Here is a 25,920-nt window from a genome sequence, read left to right on the forward strand (position 1 = left end):
ACCCTACTCCAGAAGAAATAGAAGAAATCGACTTTAAGCGTATCTATATGAAAATAATAGAGGAACTTAAATGACACAATGAAAGCAGTTCTAAGAGGAAAGTTCATAGCACTAAGTGCCCATTTAAAGAAAACGGAGAAAGCACATATTGGAGTCTTAATAGCACACCTGAAAACTCTGGAAAAAAGAGAAGCAGACTTTCCCAGGAGGAGTAGAAGACTGGAAATAATCAAACTGAGGGCTGAAATCAACAAAATAGAAATGCAGAAAACAATCCAAAAAATCAACGAAACAAAAAGTTGGTTCTTGGAGAAAATCAACAAGATTGACAAACCCCTAGCCAAACTTATCAAAAGGCAGAGAGAGAACACTGAAATTAATAAGATCAGAAATGAAAAGGAGGACATAACAACAGACACAGAGGAAATAGGATATGATACTATACATGAGCAACCCCAAAAACTCTACCAAAGAACTCCTACAGCTGATAAACACCTTTAGTAATGTGGCAGGATACAAGATCAACTCCAAAAAATCAGTTGCCCTCCTATCCACAAAGGATAAAGAAGCAGGGAGGGAAATCAGAGAAACTTCACCTTTCACGATAGCCACAAATAGCATAAGATATCTTGGGATAACTCTGACCAAGGAAGTGAAAGACCTATTTGACAAGAACTTTAAGTCTTTGAAGAAAGAAATAGAGGAGGATACCAGAAAATGGAAAGATCTCCCTTGCTCTTGGATTGGGAGGATCAGCATAGTAAAAATGGCAATTCTACCAAAAGCAATCTATAGATTCAATGCAATCCCCATCAAAATCCCATCAAACTTCTTCACAGACCTTGATAGAACAATAATCAAGTTTATATGGGAAAAACAAAAAACCCAGGATAGCCAAAACAATCTTATATAATAAAGGAACTTCTGGAGGTAAAACCATCCCTGACTTCAAACTCTTTTACACAGCTACAGTATTGAAAACAGCTTGGTACTGGCATAAGAACAGAGAAGTCGACCTATGGAATCGAATAAAAGACCCAGATATTAACCCACAAACCTATGAACACTTGATTTTTGACAAGGGGGCTAAAGGTATGCAATGGAAGAAGGAAAGCATCTTTAACAAATGGTGCTGGCAGAACTGGATGTCAACCTGTAGAAGAATGAAAGTAGATCCATATCTATCGCTATGCACAAAAATCAAGTCCAAATAGGTTAAAGACCTCAACATTAATTGGACCACTTTGAACCAGATAGAAGAGAAAGTGAGAAATAGTCTACAAGATATAGGCACAGGAGGCCATTTCCTAAGTAGAACCCCAGTAGCACAGACAATAAGAGAATCAATGAATAAATGGGACCTCCTGAAACTGAGAAGCTTCTGTAAAGCAAAGGACACCGTCAGTAAGACAAAAAGGCTACCTTCTGACTGGGAGAAGATCTTCACCAACCCCTCATCAGATAAAGGCCTGATCTCCAAAATATACAAAGAACTCAAGAAACTAGACACTAAAACTCTAATTAACCCAATTAAAAAATGGGGTGCTGATCTGAACAGAGAATTCTCAACAGAAGAACTTCGAATGGCCAATAGACACTTAAGGTCATGCTCAACATCCTTAGCGATCAGGGAAATGCAAATCAAAACAACTTTGAGATACCATTTTACACCGGTCAGATTAGCTAAAGTCAAAAACACCAATGATAACCTATGCTGGAGAGGATGTGGAGAGAGGGGAACTCTCATTCATTGTCGGTGGGAATGCAAACTTGTGCAGCCACTGTGAAAATCAGTGTGGCAGTTTCTCAGGAAACTGGGTGTCAACCTCCCTCAGGACCCAGCAATTCCACTCTTGGGAATATACCCAAGAGATTCCCTATCATACTACAAAAGTATTTGTTCAACTATGTTCATAGCTGCAGTATTTGTAATAACCAGAACATGGAAACAACCTAGGTGCCCCTCAATAGAAGAATGGTTAAAAAAGGTGTGGAACATATACACATTAGAGTTTTACTCAGCGGTAAAAAACAATGACATCTTGAATTTTGCATTCAAATGGATGGAAATAGAAAACGCTTTACTGAGTGAGGTAAGCCAGACCCAAAAAGAGGAACACGGTATGTATTCATTCATAAGTGAATTCTAACCATAAGTAAAGGTCTTTGAGCCTATTATTCGTGATCCTACAGAAGCTAAATAAGAAGGTGAACCTGATGAAGATTATTTAGCTATCTGCCAGGAGATAGGAAATAGACAAGAGTTCCAGGTAACCTCGGGTGCATGGGGGAGGTGGGTAGGAGGGTTGTTGGAAGGGGAGAAGGTTAGAGAGAAGGGAGTAGGGGAGGAATGGGGAAAACTCGGGGGACTGAGATGGGGTAAGCGAGGAAGGATGGCTATGGGATCAGGGAAGAATATATCTCAACTAAGGGAGTTATTTTAGGGTTTACAAGAGACTTGATTATGGGATCCCAGGTCCAAGGAGAGATCCCCAGATTGTTCTCTGGACAGAGGAGAGGGTGCCTGAATCGGCCTTGGCCTACAACCATACTGATGAATATTTTGCATATCACCATAGAACCCTCATCCGACGATGGATGGCGATACAGACGGAGACCCACATTGGAGCACCGGACTGAGCCCCCCCCCCCCATGGTCCAAATGAGGAGCAGAAGGAGGAAGAACATGAAAAAAAATAAATAACTGAGGACCGCGAGGGGTGCGATCACCCACTGATACAAGGGGACTAATGAGAAGTTCACTAAGGCCAGTTGTACTGGGACTGAACGAGCACATGATCCAACCAGATTCTCTGAATGTGGCCGGATTCTCTGAATGTGGCTGGCCGGGAGCCTTTCTGAAAAGCCATTGACAGTGACTCTGGGACTTGTTTCCTCTGCATATACTGGATTTTTGGGATCCAGTCTGTTTGGATACTCACTTTTCTGGACATGGAGGGAGTGGGGAGGAACTTAAACTTCCCACAGGGCTGGAAGCCCTGACTGCTTTTAGGGATGGATAGGGAGGAGGAGAGGGAGTGGGGGGAGTGGGAGGGTGTTGGGAGGAGGGGCGGAAATGGAATCTTTCATAATTTAATAAACTTTGGAAAAAAGACCAAAAAAAATAAAGGTGATGAGAGGCAGTGAGTCTGAGGGGATGAGAATAATCTAAATATATTATAAGAAATTCTCAAAATTAATGATACAGGCCTTAAATTAAACACCATTTTTTTCTTAATTAATGTGGAAAAAAGTAGAGATCTCATAGGACAACATTCCACACTTAGTAAACTGCACTATTTTTATATTTTATTCTAACTATCTAGTGCTAATATTAAAAAATACATAGCTACCTTTCTGAATAATTAATTAACTTAAGAATTCATAAGACAAACTGTATTTCTAAGTCTATGTACACCACGAGTTGTATAGTTTTACAATTGCATGTTTATATATAAATGTTTGAATGAAATCCATATTAAGAATGCTTGTAAGGGTCATTATTTTTCTTTTAACTGAAGTTGAAATGTGAATAGGAAAGCTGGGAGTCTCTATTTGTAAACCCACACTTTTTGATATCAAAATATGCAACTGTCATAGAAACGTTCTTTTTAGAAATATTTTTTTTTTCTAGAAGCAAGTCCTTGTTCCACAAGTCCCCCTAACATGGCATAAAATTTCAAAGTCATTTCCATGATGAATCTAGGTTTCCTGAGTTATAAGAAAGAATAACATTCATAGGTATTTTAGTTATTTATAATGAAATAGCAGCTTTAATCCCAGAGCATTGAGCACTCACCAACACAAAGATCCATCATTTCCTTCTTTGTTGTTGTTAATTTTTTCCATACAATCTGTCATGATAATGATTCCACCTCCCCCAACATCTCAAAGATCTCTACCACCTTACCACCCACCCAAATTCACGTCTTTTCTTGTTCTGATTCTCATTAAAAAACAAACAGGTAGGGCTGGAAAAATGGCTCAGTGGTTAAGAACTCTGGCTGTTCTTCCAGAGGACCTGAGTTCAATTCCCAGCACCCACATGGCAGCTCACAACTTTCCATAACTCCAATTCCAAGAGATCTGCCATCATCACACAGACATGCATGTAGGCTAAACACCAATACATATAGAATAAAGATAAATAATTTTTAAAAAACAAACAGATATCTATAAAAAGACAAAGGAGCTAAATAAGATAAAATGAAGTAAACAAATCTGTTTAGGACAAAAGCAACATGAAGAAAACACAAAAGAAACACATATAGACCTAGAGATCCGTTCATTGGAACATACAGAAATCCCCTAAAATCACAAGATTGGCGCTTATACGATATATAAGCAAAAGGTCTATTGGAAAAGAGAAAGAAGGAGGAGAAGAAGAAAGAAGAGAAGAATGAGATGAATAGGAGAGGAAGAAAAAAGAGGAGGAGGAGAAGAAGAAGGAGGATGAGAAGCTCAGACAAAGCCTTATGAGATGAACATAGCTCCAAAAATCCCATTCAGTTCAATTTGTGTTGGCTATCTATTCCTGAGCATGGGTTCTGGCCTTAAGAGTGGTTTGTACACCTGGAGAGACTCTGTTAGATAAAACAAGTTATTCATCATTACTAGAGGGACCCTGCATATAAATTTAGATTAGCATTCTCCATTTTTAAAGGGCATTTGAACAGGAACATACTGAAACAATGCATCACTCAATTTTGCCTGCAAAATGTTAAACTTCTAGTTTGTTTTAAAATATCATATTGGCAAAGACATAAAAGTTGGATATAGGAAGTAATAATTTTAGGGTTTTTTTCAAGAATTATTTATTATGTTCACAGTGTTCTGCCTGTATGACAGAAGAGGGCACCATATTTCATTACAGATGGTTGTAAGCCACCATGTGGTTGCTGGGAACTGAACTTAGGACCTCAGGAAGAAAAGCCACTGTTCTTAAATTCTGAGTCATCTCTCTAGCCCAATAGTTGTGGGTTTTAAGGTAACTTGATGAATCAGCCATGGTAAAAATGAGAGAGAACTTTACATTTCTGAATATAAAGGAGAGAATATTATGTTAGATATATTCTGTTATGTTGCAATCAGGGAGTAGTCTGAAGACAGGACTTGATGACTGCTTCCATTTGCAATTTAAAGTCTTTTTATCAATTTTGTCACAATTTATCACTTCCTAATTGATATCTAACATTTTAAACACAATTTTGGTCATAAGGAAATGTTTTTGTCTAGTAGTGTTTCTTTGAAAAAAATTACTATCATTTTATTTCTATTTGTAGGCAGATGAGTAGGCTAATTAGATGTGTTGGTAAAGTCAAACTATTCCTGTTTAAGTTTTTACATTAAGCATTTTAACTAATTTTCAAGCATTAAAATTTACGACCAATTCTTCCATTTAAGATACACATAGTGGCAAAATTAAACTAAGTATTCTCTATACATGTTTCTCATTTTTCATACAGTAATGACTAAAGCTTCATGAATAAGAAGTTATCATAATATGATATATAATTGTTATACTTTTACTAGACTGTTCCATATTTTAAATATATGACAAATAGTTATTTGAGAACTCTTTATCCCTCCATCCTTCTGTTAAGTACTTCACAAATAATTGTGGGAGATGGGATGCAAAATAAAGCGCTGAGTAACACTGTATGTTTGCCTTCACAAATGTGTCAACAGAGGGTGGCTGTCATGTATGAGATTGTGTTATTGTATACATCACCAACACTGCCACAGCCCCATATGTGTGAAGTAATTCCATTAATATGTTCTACTTTTGAGGGAAAAAAGATTTTATTTTGTAGAAAAGAGATTGCTTTAACAAGGAAGTTCATGGCAAGTAAAAGTAACTCAAGAAAAGCTCACATACTGCAAGAAAGAGCCACATCCCCTGCTGTCAAGGATATTTATCAGGTATCTGTATAAAGAAGTCTGTTTGGTAGATGCTAGAAAGTCCTGATGAGTCAGGGGCAGACATGAGTGAAGTGTTAAGATGAAGTCTCCTACCAGTCATATACCTAGAAGGACTTGGGCCATATCAAGTCAATAAACTAGTGGGTACTAATTTATTGTTTATACTATATTGCTTAAAGTATAGTTTAGTTTTATACTGCAAGATAAAACATGGGCTTAGCCCAAGCAACAGGGAAAGCTTGTTTTTGAAACTATTTAATACCATTTTTCTCTAAAATATTTTACTGTTTATAAAATTTGAGAAGGGTGATATTGATACATGAGTGGTTTGATCAATTTATATATACTAAAACACATACTATCTATTGAACTTATATCTCGATTATAAGATTTTTCTTATTTGCTTTTTTATAAATTCATCAAACCACTAGAATCTATATTTTTAGTAACTTTATTTTCATTTGAGGTAATTACTTGAGCTACATCACTACTCTTTGCAAGTGTTTGATAAACATTTTTTTAAGGTGTTTATTTTACCAAGGACCTTTAAGGCCAATATAACATTTTTAGAACTACGATCTTCAGTTTTAGACTGCAATATTTCTGTGAACTCCTGATAAATTGCTTTCTATAACATGAGCTGTTAATATATGCATAAATGCAGGATATTATTTATTCTAAAATAATTTCATCTTTTATCACTGTGAAATATATTTTATGCAAGCTTTTATTTATCTTTTCCGGTAAATGTATATGAGAAAACCTTGAAATTTGTTCTGATATGGACTGTAAACAATAGACATTGCACAGGAAACTGACATAACATTATAATTTGTGTATTAGTTTAAATGTCGCTTATTCATTCCATTGTGGTTTTTTCAATTACAACAAAAAACTCATTAATAATTGGTTTTTCTGAAGCTTCATATAAAAATAGATTTCTTCTCCTTGTATCAAATAATCTTCAAATTAAAGTTTTATTTCCAGCCCTGTGGATATTAACTTTGTCATGTTGTAGAAGTGTTCAAAACTCATAGATTTTCTAAACTCTTTGAAGAATTCATGCAACAGTATTATATGCTTTATTGCACTGCCCAAACATAAAAATATGTTTTATTTGTAAAAATTTGTTGGCAAAGTTTGTTGCCTGTGTACTAACTAATAGCTCATACCCTGCTGCTGAGACTGGAGAATTAATATTTCTGAGATTGCCACAGCAAGAGGTGGGCAAGCTGGCCGACTCTTTCTCTGGAGGCTGACTCTTTCTCTGGAGGCAGGGGCTGACTCTCAGAAGTCTATCTACTGAGATTGTTATTGCTGTCCACAGCCGCTCTCTGCTGATGCCCCCACTATCACATACACCCACATGGATGCAGATCCTAATGTGCCTACCTTCCCTCTTGGGAATCAAGCTTCCCTAACAGTCATTAGGTATGAACATGCATACTTGCACAATGGACTATATTCTCATATGTGCTCTACCAGAACAGTACCCAGTCCTGAGCTACTGCTTAAGAATATAACCATGCTCACATGTTCATGTGCAGGCTACATCACATCACTAGATATAAGTATAAAACAAGTTCAGTGATAGGTAGATGAAGAACTTCAAGACAACAGTGGAATATGAAATCAAGTATGGGATGTGTTTTAGCAGGATACAACTTGAGACTGGGTAAAGTGTATTAGGAGCAAGCCCTGCATACCATGTTAATCAATAAATCATTACATATGAGTAAAGTAGAAGAGAACAGCATTACTATAAGATTATGGGATAGGAAAGATGGGAAAAGAGAACAAGATGTTCATAGGAAACAAAATTTCATCTAGATAGGATGATAATATTTGAATGTTTATTCAACAGCAGGATTCATAGTTAATAATAATATACCACTACTCAGATTTTCTGAGTAGAATTAGCATAATTCTATGTTAAAAGCAATAAGTATTACATGACTGATAAGTTAATTAGATTAATTTAATAATACGACAATGAAAACATCATACAGTGCTATATAGATACATGCAATTTTAGTTTATTAAAGTATTTTTAAAAAAAGAGATGTGTAATTTTCATGAAAGAAATGTAAAATATTGAAAGTAAGAAGTAAGTATCAGCCCTAATGGTATACCTGGATCTTGGTTATGAAAAAATGAGTTGTTTATTATGAGTTTCACCTGCACATTTTGACTTGAATAGATATGGAATCAATTGGGGACACATTTGTGAGCATATATTTGAAGTATTTCTAAACAGTTTTAATGAGGAACAATGCATCCTTATTACAGGTGCTACTATAACATGGGCTAAGAGACAAGACTAGATTAAAAGGGGGAAATGAAGAAGTCAGGCAATACTGGTATTTTTATTCTACACTCTGACGAATGACAGAATTCTGATCCTATGTCGTGCCCACCATAATGGACTATATCCTCTCTAACTGGGACCACAAGAAATATTTTCTTCTTTAAGTTGATTATGACAATTATTTTATCAGAACAATGACAAAAGTAACTGCCAAGTACACAGATAGAGATAATAACTGGGTAGACAGACACATTATCCAAGAAAAAGTGGATGTGTGGTTAACTGAACATACCTGTAAGTATCCTCCTGTGTAGACAAAGCAAAGCTTGGGTGTCATGTTCCCCTCTCCAAACTGCATAGGAACCAACCTTACACTATCTACTTAACTTCCAAACAGTCAGGGAGCACTGATTATTCTCTTAGAGTAATCATTTTACAGCCATGCACAGCACCAGAGGAAAACTCAAAGTATATACACAGGACAAAGGACAAGATCATACTTGCAGAAATGAAGAGTGATACTTGAGTAAAACAAATATGCAAAGTCTTTATGACTACTTTCAGGGGGAAATAGTGAACTTTGTTATCCATAAATTTCTACGTTTTCATAATCTTAAATATGTTAATAAAGTCAAGCATCTCAGAGAAGTATTCAAAACACTCAGACTAGAAAAAAAGAAAAAAGAAAAGAAAAAGAAGAAAAAAGAAAAGAATGCACATGTTTTCATATATTCTCGTCCTTTCCTAAATTTGGGTATGTTCCAAAACAGAAGTTTATGTTACTTGAAGTTTATATTGAAATGCTTCTTACAATTTGTTAATTAGTGAGTGCATTAGAGTCTGAATTATACAAATTTAATGAAGAGAAGTGGATTGTACTAGAATATCACTAGTAAAACTTTCAGATTCATTAACCATCTTCATCTTGAAACAAAAAGGATAAAATAATCCATTTCACATTATTTCCTTCCTCTTGTATATACCATCCATGTTCATTGGATGTCTAGGCAAATGATGCTGAAATTTCTGCATGCACAAGATTTTCTTGTTGAATGTGCTCAGAATGCAAATTTCTCAATTCTCACATAAAATACTGATTCAGTAGATTTCAAGCGAAATCCCTGAGTGTAGACTTTTCGGAAGCCTCTCCAGTCGATTTGTGTAGTTATTGCAAATGCTAGGCTGAGAAGACATTGAAAAAATTTTAAACAACATTTCTGTTTTAGGACAATTGACACTCTCTTAAATAGAGCATCAGAAAGTGACTAATACCTTGGATACAGGAAAATTTCACTTGTAAACATTGTGGTTCAGCATTCCCCAGAATTAATTTTGTGATTAATTGCATTCTTAGAGCTCCATATGACAGTTTAGTGTAAAGAAATTTCAAGAATTTCTAGAATACAGACATACACTAATTCAAGAATTCTTATACTTCATAGATATATAATGTTTTCCATTTGTTTAATAACTTTAACATGTTTTATGAAATAGGGAATGAATAGGTCATGTAAATATACAGCATATGTTATAAATCCACACACATACTAATATTTATGAGATAATCATGGAAACTAGAACCCTCAGTATTAGAGAAAAAACTTCAAATTTTTAAGATACTAACTCTATTTTTGTTTTATGTTAAATAAATATTCCAAAATATTTAAAAATACATTCAGAAGTGCTTACAGATGAAATATAATATATATGGAATTTGCTTCCAGATAAATAGGATAAGTGTAGGGTCAATAAGTAAAGGTTTTCAAGAAAGAAATTTAGAAATTAGTTGTTTACTTTCCACACTGGGTGATATGAACATAAAACTCTATTATTTTCTCTAGCTCTATTGTATTTTTAAATTTTTTTCTACAATAAAAGACAGTCATAAAATGGTTGGTGGAATGAAAATTGTTCTACAAATATGGAAAAATAGTTTCCACATAGCTTCTAAAGTAATGAAAACTAACTACTTTGTAAAGCATATCAACATACAAATGGGAAAGTGTGGAATATCAGCAGTAGCCATTTTTGAAAATCTTCATTGGAACACAAAGTTATCACAACAAAATAATTTCGCATACCCATCTTGCTTTATAGATATATAAGGGAAAGTTTCATAGAATCCAGATCACTTTTGATAAATATTTTTCTCACATTTAAAGTTATGTTTGCCAATAATTTTTTTCATAATATATTTTCAGTTATGAACTTGCTAGTAGACAGGGAAACTAATCCCATAAAATATGTCAGAAACATAAAATCTGTTTTGTTAAGACAAATTAAATTTGTTCTCTGTATCAGTTGTCAAGGACAATATTACATGTGTTGATCTCTCAGGACATTTTAGAAGTCCCAAAAAGGTTAGAAAATGTGTGTCTGATATCATTGACCATAATGAATAAATTACTTTTTATAATTCTATTTTGCTTTACACGACAGACATGATTGAAATCTTTATTTGTTTGTGATGATTTTTGAAGGTGACTGTTGGAAGATAACAACTCCACCCCTAGTTCCACAATGTACAAAACAGTGCATTTTCTCCATACAAACATGGGATTCTGCCTTTATATATTTATAACATGACAGGAAATGCTGCTAAGACATAAATAAAAAGTTTGTAGTATACTATTTACACTTCAAATTGGTGATATTATTCTACAGTTTGTCTTTTTTTTCTTACAGGATAACTTGTAAAAACTAGAAACATTAAAATATGCTTTGGAACATGATCCCCTCCCTAAGTTTCTAAACATCTCTTATTTTTAATATACTAACCTTTTCTATTTCTCTATATTTTTGCATCTACATGCCTCTATTGGAATTGGTTTTCTAAACAATGAAAGCTTTGTTAATGTGAGAGTAGTTCAGCTTGTAAGTAAATACAGATTTTCTCCGAAGAAAACATATAAATGTCCAAGAGTATCTATGAAGATGCCTAACACTCCTCATCATCAAAGAAATGCAAATTAAAAACTTGCATTTTTTTAGAAGAGCTCTTATCAAAAAGGCAAGAGATAAGAGGCTGCAAAGTATATGTAACACATGTTTTCTTCATTATATTTTTAATTAGATACGATGATTAGGAAAAATAGAACCAATAATGAAATTCCATAAAAACACAAAATGAGAACTTTCAATTTACCCAAAACACTTTGGTCTTCATACACTTCCATGTTGATTGCAGTGTTATTCCCTATAGTTAATATATAAAAGCATAGTTTGTTTCTATCATTCGTTGAATGGATAAAGAAAATACAGACTGTCATACCAATGTTCCATTGGCATATTATTCAGTCCAATGACCAAAGAAAGGTGTTTTCATTTCTGACAGCATAGACTTGCCAGGATGACATGAGAAATAGAATTATTTGCAGGAAGAAAAAATATTTCTAAAACTAATTTATATGAAGAACCTACGATTGCTACACACATAAAAACATTCTGTGCAATGGTAGACACCAGGAGAAGATTGGTAGGATAAATGCAAATGCCCTGGTCAGTGGGTAGAAAAGTAGTTGGTAATTATGAAGAGTAACCACAGTGCGCTAATGACTGCAGGATGACAGAGTTAGTCACACTGTAGTGTGCCCTGGAAACTTGATAAGAGACCTAGCTTTGGGTATTGTCATCACAAATGAAAGCATTATAAGGAGGAACGCAGACAAGTATGCTAATATTTGACTATGGCAATAAGTTGTTAAGTGTGAGAGTATACTTAAAATCATGTTTATCTCGCATGTATTACACTATTTTAAAGAGAAAATTATGATGGCAGCCCTCTAAGATTATTTGAAAGCGAATTTTTATATTGTCTTTGTTTTGGTATTTGTGGGGTTATTTGATTGAGAAAATAAGAATCATTGCTGGGGTGATCACAATAAATATGAAAGAAAATCAGACAGAGGATGGTGAGGAAGAGTTAATGTTAGATTAAATCTCAAACAATGTTTCCTTCACTGTTGATCAAAATTTAAGGAAGAACTTCATTTTGCTATTGTGATAGTTAGTTGAGTAATGTATACAAAACAAAAGGATTATAAAGTGTTAATTTTGAGGCACACTTGAGAGTGGGGATCCTACAGAAAAATTTACATGTGATGTCTTGTAATTCTTTTCATCTCTGCTGGAGGATGGACAGACCTGAGTGTGTCAGAAAGGATACTGGTGGTCATAGTCACCAATAAGTAAAGAAAATTGAACTACAAGGCACCATTTTGTAATTATGGAATATCAGGAGAGAGTAGCGCCCTAGCTAGAGAAACAGATAGTAGAATGAAGGGATAAGTAAACAAAATGTCTTCAGGTTTCAGAGCTTGGTAACATCATGCAATTTCAAGAGTGACCATTAAAATCCAGAATTGTATTTCTAAGCAAACTATTAATCAAGAGAAATCATAGAACAGAGACATTTTCTAAGTTGTTTCTTTACGGAGTTAATTTTCAGAAACTATTGGAATGTTAAATATATAAAAACAAGGGGACATATTTAACAAACGAAAAGGGGGGTATTTAAACAACACAGTATTGATACGCAGTAGCCGTTAGGTTGACATGGAAGGAAGGAGGTGAGATAGACATGGAATTAAATGACTGTCATGTCCACAGAACACTAAGCAAACAAACAAGGGTAAGAAAACACAGAAAAATCAAAGCTGATGTTCCCCAGTAATGCATAAAGCAACAAGAATATAACAAAAATTGGTATGATGTGGACTTTATTTCTGTAACTTAAGCTAATTGGAAATGGAATAAAGTTAATCATTATTTTATGTGCTTTTGTTTGTCATGCATACAAACAAAAAAACAAGAAGGTTACTATATTTTGAGACACACTAAGTTTATTTTGGGACATACTAAGATTATCTGATAAACTATGTTAATATACACTAAATTATACATGCAGTACTTTAGTTATATTCTACCATAGGTTAGGATGGATGTCCTTTAATTTTAAAGCACAAAGTACTCATGATAATCATGGTCCACATATTCCAGTTTAGCTGAAGTTACCACTATCCGTTTTCTTTTATAATAATATGTAAATAATCCAGAAAAAATAAAAAATAATTTTATAGTTTAATGAAGAAAAAACAAAAATTAGAATTAGCCAAGGAACAGCAATGTGTATATATAGATATGTACAAAATATGTATATATTATGTACAAATCTATATATTTGTACATATGTACAATATATATACATATTTGAGTATATATACATATATATATACTATGTAATTATAAGAACTATGTAAATTTATATAAGATAATTTCTTGGACAATAAGAATAATAAAAGCAGTGTGAAGAAAGTTCATAGCACTAAATGCCTACATAAAGAAACTAGAAAGATCTCATACTAGTTAGTTAACAGAACATCTAAAAAAACTCCAGAACAAAAGGAGCAAATTCACCAAGAAGGACTAGATAGCAGGAAAATAGTCAAATTGAGAGCTGAAATCAGTAAAACAGAAACAAAGAAAATAATACAAAGAATCAATGAGACAAGGAATTGGTTCTTTTAGAAACTCAAGAAAATGAACAGTTATCCAACCTAACCAAAAGGCAGATAGATTATCCAAATTAACAAAATCAGAAACAAAAAAGGGGACATAACAACAAACATGGAGGAAATCTAGAGAGCTTCCAGATCATACTTTGAAAACCTATCCTCCACAATATTCAAAAACTTAAAAGAAATGGATAATTTTCTGGATAATATCACTTGACAAAATTAGATCAAGACCAGATAAGCAAATTAAATAGGCCTATAAATGCTAAAGAAATAGAAACAGTCATTAAAAGTTTCCCAACCAAACAAAGCCCAGGACAAGATGGTTTCAGCACAGAATTCTTCAATATTTTCACAGAAGAACGAGTACCAATACTCCTCAAATTGTTCCACACGATAGAAACAAAAGGAAGATTGCCAAATTCTTTTCATGAGGCTACCATGACCCTCGTATCTAAACCACAAAAAGACATTACTAAGAAAAAGAATTACAGACTAGTCTCACTCATGAACATTGATGCAATAGTACTCAATAAAATACTGGCAAACTGAATCTAAGAACACATCAGAAAAATCATCCACCATGACCACGTAAGTAGTCTTCATCCAAAAAAAAAAAAAAGATTCAGGGATGTTTCAACATAACAAAAATCTGTCAATGTAATCAACCATATAAACAACCCCCCCCCGCAAAGAAAACCACATGATGATCTCATAAGATGCTGAAAAGTCTTCACAAAATACAACAACTCTTCCTGATAAACGTCCTGGATAGAGCAGGGATATAAGAAATATACCTAAACATAATAAAGGCAATATATAGCAAGTCTACAGTCAACATCAAACTAAATGGTGAGAAATGCAAATGTTTCCACTGAAATCAGAAGCAAGACAAGGTTGTGTCCTCTAACCATATCTGCTCAATATAGTACTTGAGTTTCTAGCTAGAGCAATAAGAAAACAAGAGAAGATAAAGGGGATACAAATCAGAAAAAGAATTCAAACTCTCACTATTGACTGATAATATGATAATCAGCAAATTATATAAATGACCCAAAATATTCTACCAGTGAATTTCTATAATTTATAAACACCTTTAGTAATATATCAGGATAAAAGACTAACTAAAAAAAAATTAGTTGCCCTCCAAGCAAAGATGATAAATAGGCTGAGAAAGAAGTCAGAAACATCATCCTTCACAATAGGCACTAATAACATAGATCACTTAGAGTAACTACATACAAACAAGTGGAAGGTCTGTATGACAAGAACTTCAAATCTATGAAGAAAGAAATTGAAGGAAATACCGGAAAATGAAAAGATCTCCCATATTCCTGGGCAGGTAAATTAAAATAGTCAAAACTGGCAATCTTATCAAAAGCAACCCACAGATTCAATGGAATGTCCATTAAAATCTCAGCAAAATTCTTCACAGAACTTGAAAGAAAAATACTCCTCAATTTCTTATGCAAAAGCAAAAATAAATAAATAAATAAATAATAAAGGAAGTTCTGGTGGTATCACAATCCCTGACTTCAAACTCTACTACAGATCTACAGTTCTGAAAACAGCCTGGTATTGGCTTAAAAACAGACAGGAGAACCAATGGCACCAAATTCAAGACCCAAATATTAATCCACACACCTGCAAACACCTGATTTTTGACAAAGAAGCAAAAAATATAAAATGAAAAAAAAAAGAATCTTTAACAAATGGTGCTGGCATAACTGGATATCAACATGTAGAAGAATGAAAACAGATCCATATCTATCACCATGCACAAAACTCAAGTCTAAATGGATCAAAAACCACAACATAAAGCCAACCACACTGAACCTCATAGAAGAGAAAGTGGGAAGTACACTTGAATGCATGGGCACAGAAGACTACTTCCTAAATATAATCCCAGTAGCACAGACACTGAGAGAAATAATTAATAAATGGGACTTTCTGAAACTGAAAATATTCTGTAAAGTGAAGGACAAGGTCAATAAGACAAAATGACATCCCACAAAATGGAAAAAGATCTTTTCCATCCCCATATCAGACAGAAAGCTGATCTCCAAAATATACAACAACTGAAGAATCTTGACATCAAAATAATAAATAATTCAAAAAGAAATGGATACAAATCTAAACAGAGAACTCTCAACAGATGAATCTACAATGGCTGAAAGACACTTGAGATACTCAACATCCTTACTCATCAGAGAAATGCAAAACAAAACAACTCTGAAATTCCATCATATGCCTGTCAGAATGGCCAAGATTAAACACATTAATGACAGCTTATGCTGGAGAGGATTTTGGGTAATGGAAACAGTTTCCCGTTTTGGGTAGGAGCAGAAACTGGTAAAGTTTTTTGGGATATCAATATGACATTTACTCAGAAAATTAGGAAACAACCTAATAAGTTTTGACATAAGTTTTCTGTCCTGCCTGGTCTTGCAGCCATTTAGTCCCAAAGAAATCACACAGAGGCCTACATTAATTAAAAACTGATTGGCCTAGTAGCTCAGGCTTCTTATTAACTCTTATAACTTATATTAGCCCATAATACTAGTCTGTGTTAGACACGTGGTTTGGTACCTTTTTTGACTTGGCAGTCACATCTTGCTTGCTCTATGTCTGACTTCCTCTCTCTCTGGGTGATGATTACAGACTGAAACTTCCCTCTTCCCAGAATTCTCATTGTACCATCTCTCCTTCCTGCCTGGTTGCCTTGCCTATACTTCCTGTCTGGCTACTGTCCAATCAGTGTTTATTTAAAGTACAAATGACAGGTGCAGACAATTGTCTCACAGCATCTCAAGACCCAGCAATATCACTTTTAGGTATATATCCAAAGGATGTTTAATCACACCATAAGGACATGTACTCAACTATGTTCATAGCAGCATTATTTGTTATAGCCAAAACCTGGAAACAACTTAAATGTACCTTGACCAAAGAATGGATAAAGAAGATGTGGTACATTTATCTAATGGAGTACTACAGAGTGGAAAAAATAATGACCTATCAAAATTTGCGGGCAAATAAATGGATCTAGAAAAAACCATATTGAGTGTAGTTACTTAGACTCAGAAAGACAAATATAATATGTGCTCACTCAGGAGTGACTTTTAGACATAAAGAAAAACCAGGCTATAATTCACAATCCCAGAGAATCTAGACTACAAAGATGACCCTATGAGAGATATACAAGGATCTAATCTACATGGGAAGTAGAAAAACATAAGCTTTTCTGAGTAAATCGGGAGCATGGGGATAATGGAAAATGGTAGAATGAGATGTGGGAGGAAGAGAAGGGAGCTGCAAAAATGTATAGCTCAATAAAAACAATGAAAGGAGAGAAAAGAATGACAAATTAAATATAGATCTGGATATGAACTAATAATAAAATCAGAAACTGTCATTTATTCTGAAAATCTGCACCATAGATTCTACATAATGAATTAAATATGCCAACTATTGTTGTATTTTGATCACATTCTGGTAATAAAGTTTGCTTGGAGTCAGAGAGTGGAACTAGCTACTAACTGACCAAAATTTCCCATAGAGGTTTAGGAGACAGGAAGTAGTAAGGCAGTTCTCAGCTCTTTTGGATGGAGGATCAGAAGAGACAGGAAGTCCCTGGTGGCTGTTCAGTAACTTCTCTGATCTTTTTGGTTTTTACTCCTATATCTAACTCCCAATTTTTTATTGGTAAAGAGTAATTAGATGAAAACATCAAACTATTCAGTTTCAAAGCTCTAGATGTTTAATAGGCTATTATTATACTTGTATTATTAAACTTATATTTCTTATAAAGCTTTCATATCACGTGTCTGTTTTTTCAACTGTAACTTTCAGTCAGCATTATAGGATGGAGGAATTTTAAAGGATAGGAAATAATACATAATTTTTTGTTTTTGATTAGTTAACATATTTATTGTGATTAGTCAACAATAACCACAGCAACTTTTATAAATAAAAAACATTTAATTGGGAATGTCTTACAGTTTCAGAGGTTTAGTCCACTTTTGTCATAATGGGAATAATGGTATCATGCAGGCAAGCATTCTAGGGGAGAAGGAATTGAGAACTCTACATCTGGTTCCATAAACAACAGCAAGAGACTTGCTACACTGAGATGAGCTCTAGCATCTGAGACCCCCCAGACACATTCCCAGTGGCACACTTACTCCAGAAGACCACACCTCCTCATAGTGCCATTCCTTATGTGCCTATGGAGGCATTTTCATTCAAATCATTAGTTTGTTTCTATGATTGCACTTGTAAAATTGTAATTATTCAGTAAAGGAAGAGTAAGAAACAACTCCAACATTACTTATGTTATTAAAGGAAAAATAAAAAAGTTGTCCAGACCAATGTTAAAATTATATATAAATATAATATATATATATATATATTCATCCTCAAAAATATTTTCTCCATCAATACTTTATAAGTCAAAACCATCTGCATTAAAATACATCAAATCTCTCTGTGTAAGAAGAATATAGACTGCACAATGAACATTTTTAGTGAGATGGTCATATTCACAAAAACTTCCCTGGTATGATCTCAATCTCTATAATATGACAATGTGTTCCAATGCCCTGTCATTTCTCTGGGAATTTACATTCAAATAAGCTGAGCTTCTTGATAAAGGTTGGCTAAACTCCTCAAAGCGTCTACATTGCTGTTTAAATCCACAAAACCTTCAATTATCTGCTTGTCTTGGGTATGTATTCTGCTCAGTAGTGCTGACCAGTCTTAGAGAGTACTCTCATTCTGCATGAGAAAAAGCAGAGGCCATTCTGTATGTGGGTATAATAAAGACTTCTATCACAAAGAATAAACAACTAAATGAGCGGCAATAAACTTAATTTGCACATTAGATATGCTTTTCCAAGTTCCGACATTTCAGTTGAAAATAATGCTGAAGCAATGAGGCCTATAATTGAACATCCAAAACTTCTCCAGTGGGGAAACAAAAACAAATGTTGCCTGCAAACAAGATCATTTTTATAGCCTGCTGTTACTCCGCTTTTTAATAATTTTCTAAATGCTATATCATATAATTCACTCCTTTATATGATATTTATATACAATTTCATACGTGTATAAGATGTGGCTTTTTATCTAAGTAGTAAAAAATGAGAACTTCTAAAACGATTTTTCCTTTCTATTCCCTGTTTGTGCCTATAGAACATGTCCTCAGATCACATTGGGCATCTTGGAAGGATCAGGCAAGGCAGCTGCTAATTGCATTCACAGTGTCTGAATAGAAAATTGCCTCATCCTGTTGCATTAGTGAAGTAGAAATTTCCAGACACACAGCGCAGATAACTTCAGAATCCTCTTAACACAGATAAGCCGCATCAGCTAAAATGAAGCTGGAAAATATCTCGCTCTTGTAACTATTATCTTTTTACATGTTATCTAACAGCAACATTTCCTGCATGACTGAAGCTGATAAATAAATTCTAAGGGGTATGATTGTTTTATCAGCTTGATTGAAATTTCTTATTTGTTACTCACCACTGTTATTCTTACATTCACTAGTATGTGCTCGTTTGGATTCGAGAAATAAAATCTTTGATTTTGTAATGACCATCAGATGGACATTATGTATCAGATAGCACACATACTCACAAATGTTAATCCATCTTAAAAGGAAAGAAAATGGTTATTAGAATATATATTATTTTTCTCAGACCAAGGCTCCAGATTTATAGATTGTAAAATGGTTGGTTTTTTGTTTATTGTTTTTTTTTTTGACAGTGCAACAGCCAATGAAAAGAAATGAAAGGCAGCCACCTAGTTGAGACAGGATTGTATGAAAGTTGGACAATCTAATCAAGGTTATATTTCACAGGTCAATAATAATTTATTAAAATTGCTTGAAAATATACTATGTATATGTTTTGTGTATATCTGTAATTTTGCCGTTGTATGAATGGATATAATTTTCTGTAAGTTCATTATAGTATTTTTGTCATTGGTAAACAAACAAAAACTCAAATTCCCTTATTGTGAGATTTACATATTTTCTAAAAATGAAAATAAAAAGTATAACAAATATCATTTCTATAACTATGTACAAATAAATAAGAATAACTTGAGGTTGGAGAGATTGTTCAACAGTTAGGAACACTGGTTCTTCTCCCAGAGGACCCAAGTTTAATTCCCAGCCCAATATGGCAGCTCACAATTATCTGTAACTCCAAGATCTCACACCCTCACACCCTCACACAGATATACACACCATATACCAATGAACATAAAATGAAAGTAAATAATAATTAGACAACCACACATATTGATATCAGCTATATTAACACTGGCACGTTTTCTGCAGGTCAGTCAACCTCCAGTGCATAAACATCAGGACAGAGCCAGGTGGTGGTGGCATACACCTTTAATCCTAGACCTTAGTATATAAAGACAGGCAGAATCTGTGAGAGCGAAACCAGCCTGGTCTACAGAATGAGTTCCAGGACAGGTGACCAAGCTACAGAAAAACCTCTGTCTTGAAAACCAAACAAAACAAAAACAATAAGCAAACAAACAAAAAACCCACTAGGACAATGGATTTTCTTCACAAAGTTTTCAGATTTCCTACAGCTTTCTATTTACCCTCATATGTTAAGTCATAACTACTTGAAACCTGAGAATATAAAAACTCAAAATGGAAAAGGTGAAAGTCTTTAAAAATCTGCATTCACATTTTTTTCTTTGCTGTGAGTTGTTTTCTGAAGGTTGGATTCTGAAATAGTCAAAACTGTCAAATTTTAGAGAAAATAAACCAGTACAGAAAACATTTGAGGATAGATTTGCAGAATAACCTTATCAAGCTCTCTACTGGGCACAGGAAACAGCTGTCAGTGCTGCCGTTCTTAGAATTCATCTCAGATTAAAACATAACTCGTTCTTGCCCTATTTATGTTACTAGACTAAAATGGAAAGTAGTGCCCTGACTATCAATATAATAAGTTAGTGAACTATAGAGTCTGTAAGAAGACTGAAGTGTAGAAGGATGCTTAGGTCCATTAGTGATAAAGTGAACAATGTGGAAGGAGGCTAAAAGTCATGCTAATAGGACTCCTGTTTGAGACAGTAGCTCTTAAAATTGCCCTCTTGATACCTAACAATGTGGTTGCTGAAGCAAGAGTTGCCTGTTGACCACACAACAACATGTAGGGACAAAATTTCATAAGGTGCCATCTCTGAAAAAAGAGCTATACACAATCAGTGGCTGGTGAAAAAGAGAAAATTGTTTTCTTCCCAGGGCTTAATAAGTTTTCAAGGGCAACTGGTCAGCCCTAGAAACCTTAACATAGGGGCAGCACTAAGTAGACTTCATAGGTTGTATATGACAATGGTAATTATAGAAGAACTCATGAATTCAAGGGAAATTGGGAAACACAGGAAGAGTCCTAGGGGTGCAAATGATATAAATACAGTGTACTCATTTATTAAATCCTTGAAAACTTTAAATTAAAAACTAACAAATCCAGTAAATAGTAGTAGACAGAAGGATATGTCTGTTCCTGTTGTCTTTTGTTAAAAAAATATATAATCTTATATAACCAAGACTTTCTTTAGAAAATAGAATATTTGTGGATTACAGTGAAGCTGTTAGAAATACCCTCACAGAGAGATTAAATTTTTCCCATTACAAGAACTAGGAACAAATTCCACAGAACACAGGAGCAAAAAGATTTGCACTGTGATCATCAAAACAAGACACACTCCAGAAAATTCTAAGTAAGTCACTGTTCATTTATTTTCATTAACTAATACTGTGCAGTGAGCATTGCGATACTAAACATTTTGGAGAACTTGCCTTCGAGGAAGCCTTTCCTTCAGTTTGGTCTAGCAGGAAAACTTTTCTTTCCTTAGCCCTTGGAGTGAGGAGATATAAGGTATTTTACCAACAAAAATCATCATCCCTACTCTGATATTTTGAAGTGTAGATCAGTTTGATTCCTCAATATTCCACATAAATTGATCCTCATAGAATACTGTTGGTAGAGGCTGTTTGTTCATTTTCCCAACTTCCCAGACTCAAAATAATCACACAGAAATCTGTATCAATTTCAATACTGTTTAACCAAGAGCTTAAGTATATTTCTGACTAATTCTTATATTTAAATTAACCTATCTTCATTAATCTATGCATCACCATGAGGTTGTGGCCTATAGAAAAATCTCTGTGGGCTCCAGAAGAAGCAACTGTTTCTTGTGGTGGCTACATGGTTTCTCCCTTTCTCTCTATACATATAACTATTCCAACTGGATATATTATATAAAGCCAAAGCAGCTTCTTTATTAACCAATAAATGCAACACATATACAGAAGGATTTCCCACACCAGAATACATTACTACTGTTGACATCTATCCTTCCTATTTCCTGTTTGTATACTCATGGGCTTCTCTATACCTGTAATATTTAACTACAATGGTGTGACATTCTCCACCATGCTTTATTTATCATCTGCTACCATTAAATAAAAATAAAATTTCTGAACAGTCTTAATTAGAAGTGATACAATAAAACTTATTTTTTCTCTTCCAGAACATATTGTTTCTTCAAATATACAGCAGGTTTCAAATATAAAGCAGTTTTCTGTATACAAGCACTGGAATTTTTGCTACAGAAATACCTTCCTATTCAATAAAACCATGACATGTGTCTTGAAACACTAAGTCCATCTCCGTTTTACACTGATGACAATACAATCACAAGAACGGTGGTTTCTTTTTGTTTGTTTTTGAAAGTGTGCTACCCAGGTGGGATTTTTGACATTGATTCTTATCAATTACATTTTCCCAGAGTGTCTCAGACAACTGTCTACAGTATATCATACACTTGATATACAACTTGAGACAAGTTGGCAGAAATACCTTCTAGGGATAAAGGTGAGTATTTATATTCCTTGAGTTACTTTAAATGATAGTTGAAGTTAGTAACTAACTTCATTTTCAGTAATATATTTATTTTTATACAGAACATACAAGAAAACAAAATTGCAGAATTGAATCATTTGGGTTTAATTAACTACACACACTGCTTTCCTGGGCCTTTCATTTTTATCATCCAGGAGACAAGAAATAATAGAAGTGCCATGTCTTACAGTAAACATACCATTTTCATGAGCTGATATTAAATATAACAAAGTAGCCAAAGTAGAGAATAGACAATCCATGCTAATTATGTCCCTTGGTGATAAATGAACGTGTGCTTGAGTTGATGCTAGCTTAAGTCTTAACAGTGGAATATGTAGTTTCACCTTGCCAAATCATACAAGAGTGTCTATTTGTTAGGAGGAGGATATTGTATCTCCTGTGGACAATGCAACTTTGATGTTTTCTCTTTGAAAAAAAAACTGCTTACCATACAGTGGTGGTACCTGCCTTTAATCCCAGCACTTGGGAGGCAGATGAAGGTGGATTTCTCTGAGTTTGAGGCCAGCTTAATCTACAAGAGCTATTTCTAGGACAAGCTCCAAAGCCATAGAGAAACCTTGCCTCAAAAAGCAAAAATAAATAAATAAATAAATAAATAAATAAATAGATAGATAGATAGATAGATAGATAAATAAATAAAATAAAAAAGAATAAAAAATCTTCTTGTTTTTGTGAGGTCACAAAACTCTATCTTATCTTATTTATGTGCCAAAAATTGTTCAAACAAATGAACATGTTTTATATTGGACTGTCTTAGATACACAGCATTATGACTTGAATGTGAATGCCCCTCCATCTGCCATAGTATCAAATATTTAAAACTTGGTTCTTAGTTGGCAAAACTTTTTAGGAATGATTAGGAGGTAAGGCTGCATTGGAGGAGGTTTGCCTAGGGATAAACTTTAATAATTCAAAAGGCTTGAGGTATTCCCAATGTGCTCTCTGGAATGTGAACTTTCAGCTTCTGTCCCCCACCGTGCCTGCCTGTGTGTTGTCATGCTCTCTGCCATTATGGTGATGGACTCCTATTTCCCTGGAAACAAGAAAATAAACCCTTCATTCATTGAGCTGCTATGGTTATGGTATTGTCTCACAGCAATAGAAAAGTAACATGTTGAAAATGTTCATACAAATCAAGAGCATCTGAATGGCATTTAACCAAAAAGGGGAGTACCTGTGAACTGTACCAAAATGTCTATGATCCCAAACACTAAGACATGTTGAGAGCTTTAATATTCTGCAGCAGATATTAACACTGCAAAAATCATACATTGGCATTGTTAACTGCCAAAATATTCACATTTATCACAGCATTACATTCCTACAGTTGGCATACCATTAATGAATGTGGTAGCAGAACACTTAAGTAAATGCTGAACTAAAATGTTCTAAGCACACAATATGTTACCAGTTTGGCATGGTAACACTAGTCAAGATATGCCTAGATGACTATAATATGCAACAAGGCCCCCTGAAACCAAAAAATTACCTTTCACGATGAGACTGCCACTACTTTTCCCACTGCCAAACTGATTTGTGGCTACACAGGTATAAGACCCAGCATCGGACCTGGTCACGTTGCATATCTTAAGGCTGCCATCCTCCAAGATAAATATTCTAAAAAGAAAATATACAATGGAAGGCTATTTGATATGAATAAATTATAAATATTTTCAAATGCTATTTAAATGATGAATATATAGTAATAATAATTTACTATTATCATGCTCTTAATTTGAAAACATCTTAAACAGCATAAATTCTTATGTTTGGTACAAATATTATGCTATGACTTGAATTATTACTGTTTATTTCAGTGTATATTGGAAATCAAATAATTGAGTGCCTGATATTCCAACGTTCAATTGAGGGATGCATAAAATATGTAAGCATTTGTCATACATTTCGAATAGTCAACTCACTTTTGAAAATTGAACATGGATTTTTAAGAATGGAGGCCAACCTTTACATTTTAGTCAGTGTATTCATAAAGCAAGTTTACATAGGCTTTTAAATTACCAAACAATAAGGTGTAAACCATGAATTTATTTACCTCTGCTAGACAGTTGGAAGGACCATTTACATGGTTCTGTGTGCAAGGGCCGTGCTTATTATGGAGCACATCATACCAGAAAGTAGCAGAGTAAAGTATAATCATGAATTATTCATGTACCATTTGAATTAAATATTCTTTCACCATATACTACACAGAGGATGAATACTTTAGAGATTCCAGTCTTTCCAGAATGGTTCCTTCATGTTTTCTCTGACATTCAGAAGTATCTATGCAAACATCATAATTTGAATGTAAATAGAGAAAATATTTCTTACCTCAAAAAATATTTTTATTTGAGACAAAATGGGAACAAAAAACCCATTTTTGTTGGGACACACACAGATGTGAGCCTGGTCCACCTGGTCTGAGGGTCAGAGAGTTTGAACTTATTTTTGCTCCTTTAAAATCGTTGACTATATTTGTACTACAAGAAAAGATATCCTGACCTAGAGTGTTGTTGATTGTATTTCTTGGAGATTATGAAGGCATATAGAGGTTAATTTGCTCCATCTTGACCAAATATCCAAGAATTCAAGCATACTTCTGTGCTCCTTTATCTAAAACAGAAGGCTTGACATAGGGAATGACTGTCTACAGGATCCTTGGTCTAGGGTGTGTTTCACTGTCCCAAACATCAGAAAGTTTACTAGGGAAATAATGGCTTTATGTCTCAATTATTGAAGCAAGTAACTGTTCTGCTTGTCCTTTGTGTCATGTTAAAGTAGTCTTTGCCTCTTTCCTCCCATTTGCATTGGGGTATAAAAACATATAAAAAATAGGTGTGAAACCAGTGTCTGATGCTGGCTTACTACTGGAGAAGAATTTCAAATTCCTGTCAGTGAGCAGAAAAGGAACTAGAATGTGCTAGGCCAGGAAATTTATGACATTATAGCATTCTCCCAGAGTGGATGTAAACTATATTTCTGATTTCTGACACATTTGGCTTAATAAATCCTGATTCGTCTTAAGAATTGCAATACTGCATCATTGACAGAGTAGCAAACTTATTCTAGTATACAATAATCATGTATACAATAAAGTTGAGTGGTGCGGGAAAATTGTCTGTATTCTGTCAATCATGTTTTAAATAAACACTGATTGGTCAGGCAGAAGATGTAGGTGGGAAAACCAGACAGGAAGTAGAAATGATGCAAGGAGAGC

The 25,920-nt window shown here is 34.2% G+C and overlaps 1 protein-coding gene across 2 annotated transcripts in view; it reads right to left on the bottom strand.

Annotated features, from left to right (window-relative positions):
* Positions 1 to 25,920, bottom strand: part of LOC125403249 (contactin-6) — a 379,648-nt gene that overhangs the window by 30,549 nt on the left and 323,179 nt on the right. For both annotated transcript variants that reach the window (XM_048438486.3, XM_085686802.2), the window contains exon 12: positions 24,193 to 24,320. In XM_048438486.3, coding sequence (XP_048294443.3) covers positions 24,193 to 24,320 — 128 coding nt within the window. The remainder of the gene's footprint in view (positions 1 to 24,192; positions 24,321 to 25,920) is intronic.

Source organism: Myodes glareolus, chromosome 3, assembly GCF_982192425.1.
Source record: "Myodes glareolus chromosome 3, mMyoGla1.1, whole genome shotgun sequence".
Classification (NCBI taxonomy): domain Eukaryota; kingdom Metazoa; phylum Chordata; class Mammalia; order Rodentia; family Cricetidae; genus Myodes; species Myodes glareolus.